The sequence below is a fragment of the Pundamilia nyererei genome, unplaced genomic scaffold, assembly GCF_000239375.1.
Source record: "Pundamilia nyererei isolate P.nyererei 1_Seehausen unplaced genomic scaffold, PunNye1.0 scaffold00039, whole genome shotgun sequence".
Classification (NCBI taxonomy): domain Eukaryota; kingdom Metazoa; phylum Chordata; class Actinopteri; order Cichliformes; family Cichlidae; genus Pundamilia; species Pundamilia nyererei.
The window spans coordinates 284,102-293,073 of record NW_005187440.1 but is presented as its reverse complement, the minus strand read 5'-3'; the positions used below and the strand labels follow the sequence as shown (position 1 = coordinate 293,073).

Genomic DNA, 8,972 nt, shown 5'->3' with positions numbered 1-8,972 from the left:
AGACATGAGTGTGTGTGTGCTCTTTGCAAAAGAAAATTAACAATTACATACAAGAAATCACAAACCACCATTGAAGAGTCAATGAGGCTGAAAAGTAGGAAACCAGCTGTAACTAAAATCACCCCGCAGGTACGTGTATGTCACTTAAATCAGAGAATGAGAAGTTTTGCAGGTTTTCTCAGTGAAGACAGAAGTTGATTAAATCAAAACATTTCCTGCCATTTCAGTGACACTAGAAATACGAAAGAACAAAGGTGGGGAAGGCAGACAACTCCTCAGTGACTGGGATTTTAAAAAGCATCCTCAGAGTGTAGTTGAAAAATTGTCTCTGATCTCTTTTTTTTAACTTCCGTTCAGGATCAGGATTAGCAACAACCCGTTTAGTTCAGTTGGAGTCTCTTTTTGTGCCATCCCTCCAGACAGGTGAACACTTCGGTCTATTTTCGGGTGAAAGCCAGAAACACACGAGTTATGCACTAACCTCATAATACCCCAAACTTCCCATACACTTTCACATGCAGTTTTTCAGCTCAAGTTGTGCTTCCATCCAACATGACTGTCATTTTTTCAGATTCTTTATACACTAATTTTCTTTACACACTAAAATTCATTTTGTTAAAATGAGCAAAAGAGACACGCTGCTTTGATCTACCATGGTTTTACAAAAAACTATTAGGCTGGTCTTTATGCCTGTCTATTTATCTTGTCCTGAACTAACATTTGTCTTTTTTCCCACTTTCATTTTTGCTCTCATATTCCACTCCTCGCCTTCTTTTTGTCACTCCTCCCACGCCCTTAGATCCCGCGGCGTCCTGTTGCGTTCACCAGAGCTCTTGCTACGAGTCTTCCTGGCGCTCTCCTGTGCTTGGCGGTACTTCTCTATCATGCTTTTGTGTTTCCTCCTCAGCTTGTCATTGCACCACATCCTCTCGCAGTACTCCTCCACGTGCGGCAGATTTGATGGCCCGATGAGCTGCATGATATCCTTGAACCATATGCGCGACTGGCCGATTTGGCTTGATGAACCGCCCCTGCTGTACGCGCTGCAAGGCATCCAGGCTCTGAAAGTCCCTGTAGACCGGTCTTTGATTGAGTCAGAGTTTCCTGTGTGTCCACGCGACATGAGCTCATCCACGGTCTCCCCTTGGAGGACTTCGAGGGTGATGCGGGCCAACGTCTGCGTGAAGCCGTGCTCTCGAGAGCGGCAGATGTAGACGCCTTCATCTTGGTGGAAAAGGTTACGAAACAGGAGACCCTGATCCGTGGACATCACACGATCATCTAGCTTCACCTAAGTGTGGCAGATAGAAAATATGTGTCTGATATTTGATACAACAACATATTAATGACCTCACTAAGTCAATTCAACCATCACTGCTTTTCACTTGAAGTTTGCTTCAATTTGTCAAGTCATAATGATGCAACGTGATGGAAATAACTTTTCACACATTTGGTTAAATCTCCACTGACTAATGCAAAGAGCTACATGTGCTAATCAAAAAAGCATGAAAAAGTTAACTGGCACTTTCTATATAACTGCAATCAGATCCTTAACCTAACATTTATCTTTTTAATTTATTGCTATATATAGAGAGATTTGTTTGTTTGTTGGTTAATTCTTGATTTCTGTTTAAAGTTTTAGGATTTCTGTCCCTAAAGGAGTTCTGACCAGGATTTGACCTTAAATAGCACATGTTTCTCAGCGCAAATACCACAGAGGCATTGTTCTTTAAAGAACTAAACACTGAAGACTGCCCAACAATGTGTAAACACAGTACAAAGAAATCGGGACAAGAAAGCTTTCAGTCTTCACTTCACATTATGAGAAAAGAGAAAGGGAGAACCGTTTGTATTGTTTTCTCAACTTGGTTTGCAACATCAAAAATATATCATGGGATCAGTCACTGTTTTTATTTTTTATTTTTCTTCCGTTTTCTTTCCTCACATTCTCTAATCTTTCCATACTGCCACCCAAAGTCTCTCTGCCAACCCTATTCATTTCTATATTTTCTTCCATCTACCTCCCAACTCCCCCGTCAGATCCTATCTTTCAACCATCCTTTGATGCCAACAAAAACATGGCAGCCTTGTCAGATAGAGTGGCAGCCAGATGTTTATTTGCAGGGAAATGGAGAAGGGTGGTAATGCTTTAATACTTGCATGGCTGACCACGACACTCAGTTTAGCTTGGAGGAGCATGACCTCAAACAGTTGAATGATTACTGTGGGTTTGGGCATACAGAGCAACATAATTTTCTGACTTAAAAAGAAAAGAAAAAAAGACTGTATTTAAGTCTCAGTGACCAGCAGACAGTGAGTGACACTTTCAGTGGCATGTGGTCAAGTTTTGCAGAGAATTCACAGTTTATGGAAGAGAGAGAGAATGATTGGGCATTTTGCTTTGAAATGCAGCTGCTTAATTTCAACCACATGTCAAATGGTTGTCAACTGTATCAACCACGTGCCAAACTCACACTCAAGTCTAACTTTTAAAGGCAATTACTCAGAACATTCTTTGCCAGAAGTTTTATACCACCCCTTGACTGTTTGCCAAAACCTTCCTACCTTCATCCTATTTTGGATGCAGTGACATCGACAGGCCTTTTATTGTGTTGATTCTAACCTGAATGTTGTTCACTGGGAATCTTACCTCTTCCTTGTGGTCATCACGTTGGACCAGCCAGGTGACAGTTGCTTGTGGGGAGCGAGGAACACACTCTAGGAAGGTGCTGTTGTTCTCAGTACCAAAGACCACTCTGTCTTCTGTTACATCAAGGTCTTCTTTTTTTTAAAACAGAGAGTGACAAATAGTTTATTAAAGAATGAAATCTATCCATCCATCCATCCATCCGTCCATCCATCCAACATCTTCAGTCTGTCCTGGGTCTAATCATCTCAGCTGGTTTCTTTTGTGGCAGGGGACAGTGACTCTACATTCATTCCCTCCTGAATGACTGAGCTCTTCACCATTATCTGACAATGTGAGGCCAGACCTTTGAAGAGAAGTACCACTACCTATATCCGGGTTACATTCTCCTCAAAGACACCTTCTACTATACAGCATTAACATAATGAATATAAAGATAAATATAAAGACTAGAATATTAGGTGTGTAGTCACGGACAATATAGTGAATAAAATAAAACTCTGACTGACTTAGTCAAGAGTTTGTCATGTGACTACACATAAACAATGAAGAGATGGAATCTGAAGACGTCTGTCCCTTGAGTACTTATGTAAACAACCTCACACTTAGGCACAAAGAAACGTTGGTTCACCAGGTGGGTGTTTCATCTGTGCACTCCCTTACATTGTGTGCCCTTAGGTAAGAAAACACACTCTTTCTATCCCAATTCTCAGTGATGTAATTCCTTTTTCTTGTCTGTCTTCACATTTTCTCACCCTGATCTCCAGTATCAACTCAGCCATTTTCTGCCAAGAACTCAGCATGTTAGCTGATATTTCTACTTCACAAATCCCAAAGCTTACACTATGAGAACTAGTTTTTAAATGAATCCTAGGTTGTTTTCTGCATGCACTAACATATTGTAAAACCTTTGTCTCATATACTTGGCAAATATGTCTCAGTCACATGAGTAAAAATAGGACAGCTTACCCTGAGATAGTATAGTATTTTTTGTAGTCAGAGACCAACTGCAAATAGTTGAGATGGCCACTTTAATTTACAAGCTGATTGTACGGGTTACCTGGTGGGACCTGTCTTCAAACAATCACAGTCCAGCTTAGATTGGCTGGACTCTTAAATAACTGCAGTCCAATTTATAAACACAGACAGATTGCCAGCAAGTTGCAACCAGTGTGAGTCTGTCTGCACTGGGATGCAGACTGACTCACCTGACTCCACTCATCTGTTTTGCAGTAGGCAACTCGATTCAGCTAGTTGTTATCTGGTTAAATTCTTATAAAGTTAAAAGCAAAGTTTCCAATTTTCCATTTTCCAAACAGATAAAATGTTTGTTTCACATCTGTCAGCTCCTGATTGGATTCTGCATGTGACTAGTTAATGTTGATTTCTATGCAGGGTAACAAGATTTAATCAGAGTACATGTAACTGACAATTTAACCATTTCAACTAATGCAAACAGCTTGATGACTGACTCTGATAGCTTTTCATTTTATTGCTACACCAAAGTTCCTTTGAAGATGGCAACTGACTGGTCACTGACACTCAAAGGCAATGAGATCAAATTCATTGGACCGAGAATCATTTTGGTTGAGCTGCGGTCTTCAATCACTGTTTTAATGACCTCCTACTGTAATCGCTATGGTTGTCATCCTGTGGAAGAAGTCTCACAAACATAATCTGACCCAGACAGGCACAGCCACGTTCATTTATTCTTTCAAACTAAAAGAAGCTGGCCTTTGATTTCTAAAGAGATGTACAGTATACAGGAGACTGACATCTCACTGGTGTCCTTCCTGTCTACTCTTAAATCTCTTAAAATCAGTGAAAAGAGGTCATGCATTTTTCAGCTGATTGCCACTTTGATGTGGAATGATCAGCAACTTCAATGTTTTTCTGGGTTGTCCTACAAAAGTCTGAAATATTGCCATTCCTTACACTTCGTTAAGACGCGGTTGTAGCTAACATAGTTTAAAAACCACTCCGTCTCAGGTTTCAGCTCTCCCATGATGGATTGGTTAACCACTAGTCCATGATGTCATGTGGGTTCCTTTTTTAATCATGACAGCTAGCCCTACTAGAATATGAAAATATCAATTTAGTAAGCTTTTGTTTATCCAGTGATTGTAATGCACACTAGATGACAAAAACAAAGACTACTTGATTCAGTGAAGCCCAGTCAATGAAGGGGTATGTGACAGATGATTCAATTGTTTGACTTTCAGAGAAAAGCCTTACAGTGGTTACTTCAAGAAGTCACTGTGGCCAGTCCCACATAATCAACAAAGAAGAAACAAAGAAAGGGGCAGAGTTACAGCCAAGCTTACCACTGAGATTCTGATCCACACACTGCAGTGCAGGGTTTCCATGTCTGATGTCCTGTCTGCGGTAGCGTCGTTTGCTGTTGGGAATGAATCGCGTACAGGACGATCCATCCCATGCACAGTAAGGGTCTCTGGCAAGACAGCATTCAGCACAGGCTTTCCCGTAAGTTTCACAGCGATGGAGCTTCACCTGCGCCACACCTAGTGGAGAGCTTGCATACAAGGCTTGCTGTTTGAAATTATGAGGAGAAAAAAGGAAGTAAGGCATCATGTAGACAACACTGCATGTCAACTGACAGAAGCAGGCACTGAAAGTAGCAGCTACAGTTGGATTAACTCACCCTTTTCACAGATATATCCAGTGACGTGATTGGAGTTGGCACCTGCAATGTTGAAAATAATTAACTTCTGTTGTTGCACTTAGAGGCTTAAAGAAGAGTTGAAATAGAAGAGCAGAATCATAGATTTTACAATTTATGAACCAGCTTTTTGCACAATTCTTGCATACTATCATCTGCAAATAAATCTTAAAAGATAAAGTAAACGAGATGCTATGATAACACGTTTCCGGAATATGGATGAATCCTACAGTACATTATCACAGAGTGTATATTTAACCGACTCAATGGAATAAGCCTTACTTTAAAGACTTGTAGCTCCTCTAGTGTGACTTCCTCTGTCTCTAGACTGTTTCCATTGTTTAGTGCAATGACCTTCAACACTGTGCCAATATCTGAAAGAGAATCAGAAAAATTAAAGGGCTACAGAACAGACATAGTGTTGTCTGCTCCAATAATTCAGTGTCTGTGCTTGGATGTCTATAATGGACCTGGATGCCTAAAAGTTATGTAATAAAAATGCACTTACCTGTGCCAATAAACATGACATCATACTGCCCATCCTCCGCCTCAACACGATCCACCACTATTTGTTTCAGCTTATAAGGAATGTTGGCCTTTACAAGCACAGGGCGACGAAGGGCTGGATACACCGGCCGCCACATCAACGGGTGGCTGCGGGCAAACTGCAGGACTGAATCGGGGAAGTCCTTTGTGCTGCCAAACTCCCTGCCAGGTTGGTTGATGATTTTACTGGGGCACTGGAGAGATATGAGGGAGATAAGAAAGACATAGAGAAACAAAGGAAAAGAGAGAAAAACTAATGACGATAGCTGAAATTCAGTCCATAGAGAAAATTGTTGTTTGGCTAACTGATGGTACATTTGCAGTGAAGAAAGTGGAAGGAGACATGGACAGGCAAACAGAATCACGACAGAAGGAAGAAATTTAAATTCTCGCCTTTTCCACGTTGACTCTAAATTCCCAGCATTTTCTTGCATACAGGGGGTGTGCTTTCGGTAACAACTGTGGGCTAATTATTGTGTAGAAAACTTCTCAGAAAGCCCTCATTAAGAGTTTTATTGTGCCTGAAAACTTTGGATGAAAGTTCAGAACCACTGTTGCAGCTTTATGTGCGTGGTAGCAGTTTGTTTGCCAAAAAACAAAGAAAAAAATCCAGTTATTTGTGTCAGTGTAACAGTGAGAAAATGAATGTGCTAGGAGATTCTGTAAAAAATTAATAGTGCTGAAAACAGTCCAAATGAAAGCATTTATATGACCTATATGGTCTCTGGGTTTGTTTATTTGATTTAGATCTGCAGCTCTCCATGAAGCAGCTTAAGGTTTTGTGACACACACTGACAGTTTCATTAATCTTCATTGCAACTCTTTTACATTAGATTTATGGGTGAGAAAATGCCAGTCATCAAATACTTGACCCCTCCATCTCTGCTGGTGGTCAAAACCACTGAAAAGCAACGGCTTTTTCTGCCCTTCCAAAGCTGATTTACCTTCTTCAGTCTGTCAGTTCGTTTAGTTTTCTCTTAAGCTTTGATGGCGTTCCTGTCACAGTTAAAGGATGACGCAACCTGCTGTGGCTCTTATTAAGTTCAAGTACTTCAACAATAAGCAAGTACGGCTTGACCTCTTCTTTACAGAGGTCTTTACTTTCAAGATAAAGAAAGAGGTTCACAAGACTGCAGTCTGGATTTAATATACAAATGGTCACCAAAGACAACAAAAGAGTACTTAGTGGCTCGTTTCAATAGTGTTACTTTATTGAAGTGCAAGTGCTGCAACCAGTTTTTATAGTTTTATATTTTTTTCATCAGTTTTTATTAGAGTTTTTATTTCTGGTTGAGTTTCATTTGTTTCAGGGTAATTGGAGGTATTATGACACAAACATGTGTAGAGATACCAGTATCCCCAATTTTTTTTTTTACGTTAGAGAATAAAGACTATAGACTATCAGATTCTCTGATTATTTGAAGTTTGGCTTCTCTATGCTGAAGACAAGTTTGACATTTAAAGAACAAAAAAGGTTGCAGTAGTAACGGTTTTGCCAAAAAATCTTAAATTGAGGTTGAGAAATGGAGAGAAATTAAATAGAGATTAATGAACTTAAACATAACGGATTCATGAGAGTCCAGTTTCGTATTTGATCACATTATAATGGAAGGTATGGTATTGTTATATTGTATTGCGTGTAATTGTCTTTCCAGACTGCACTTCCATATGGAGGGAATTTAATTACTACTGCTTATCACAACAGTAACTGATCCACACAATAGCTCTGGAATGGCATAGATCCAGTTTCAGAGGGGGGATTTGAGCTGTGCAGGGAGGTTACCCTCAAATATGCACAAACTATCGATGCATAATTTTTCTGAGTATGCTTTCCAAATCACACTGGTTATAATTTATTCCAGAAGATGTGGAATGTATAAGCTAAACCCTTCAAAGAGAATAATAATAACTCACTAACTTCAAATGTTTATCATACAGTTTTAAATATGAATGCATGACATTGTTGTAAATTGTTCTAGCATACCTTCCAAGCACAATTTCAAATATGGAGCAAAATCAACTGGTGGTATTTGTATACAGTAAAATTGACCTCACACGTAACCCTGAACATGGTTTCTGAACAGAAATAAGTGTACTTAAAATGCATCTGTTTTCGACCTGCTCAGCTTACACGTTGAACATTAAATGCTTGTGCAGCAGAGGAAACTTCACTAATGTGTCTCCATTCATCTGTTTGCACTTCAAGTAAAACCTAAACTGAAAAAGTTCCCAAGTTAATATTCGACCTATCTAAACTTTGCTGCTGCAGCTGAACTGCCTTATGTCTCCATTTAAAGCCCAACAATAAATAATGAGAAGGAAATGATGTCTGTTTGACAGGCACCTATTAATTTATACTATTACTGTATATGTTCACGTGTCAAGCATATGTTTTGTAAGTTTAAATCCTAATGAATCACCTGCATTTTCACCCCTTTTTGACCTCGAAGGTAAAAGAAAAACAAAAACAATACTTCATACTAGATAGGTTGGTGTGGGCAGATATGGGCTGATTTAAAGCATTACAAATATAACTTTAATGCCAAAAAGTATGGTTCATCCCATCTGACTTCACTGTTCTGTAAAGATTAAGAATTAAGATAAAGTTCAAGATCAAATCTGAGGCTTTCGTGATGAAAATTTCAGTAAAGATGGCAAAAAAAAAAATTTTTTTTCAGAAAACATAAGGTTAATAAATCTATCAAATTCCATATCTGTGCCTTGGTAAGATTACCTCTACAGCTTTAGCAAAACTGTAATAAAAAAGATCCCCCTGTCATTTGGTCTGCTGGAAACAATTCTGGTGAAGTTTAAACACAGGAACATCTCAATCCAAGATAAATATCTTGAGCAGATAAATCAACTAAATCTGAAATTAACTTCCATTTTCCATTCTTTTATGTTTTGACAGGTGACTTAAGAGACGATGATGGGTAGGACGAGGCTTAAATCTGTTTCAATGAAAAATCCATGGAAATAAAAAGGACTTTAATGTTCTGTCGGTGCAAGTGAAAAAGAACAATGTAGGTTATTGTAACTGAATTTAAGAGGAGAGGGTAACAATTTTAACTGCAGCCAAATATCAAGCCAGAAAAAAAA

General features: G+C 39.1%; 1 protein-coding gene across 2 annotated transcripts in view; it reads right to left on the bottom strand.

The window, feature by feature from the left end:
• Nucleotides 1-363: 363 nt before the first annotated feature.
• sema3bl (sema domain, immunoglobulin domain (Ig), short basic domain, secreted, (semaphorin) 3bl) overlaps nucleotides 364-8,972 on the bottom strand; it is a 56,095-nt gene continuing 47,486 nt past the window's right edge. The window contains exons 11-16 of one of the 2 annotated variants that reach the window (XM_005730686.1): nucleotides 5,836-6,067; nucleotides 5,610-5,701; nucleotides 5,310-5,351; nucleotides 4,972-5,197; nucleotides 2,651-2,781; nucleotides 364-1,291 (exon numbers count right to left, since the gene is read on the bottom strand). In XM_005730686.1, coding sequence (XP_005730743.1) covers nucleotides 779-1,291; nucleotides 2,651-2,781; nucleotides 4,972-5,197; nucleotides 5,310-5,351; nucleotides 5,610-5,701; nucleotides 5,836-6,067 — 1,236 coding nt within the window. In that variant the 3' untranslated portion in view covers nucleotides 364-778. The remainder of the gene's footprint in view (nucleotides 1,292-2,650; nucleotides 2,782-4,971; nucleotides 5,198-5,309; nucleotides 5,352-5,609; nucleotides 5,702-5,835; nucleotides 6,068-8,972) is intronic. The other variant, XM_005730687.1, reaches the window with a different exon arrangement.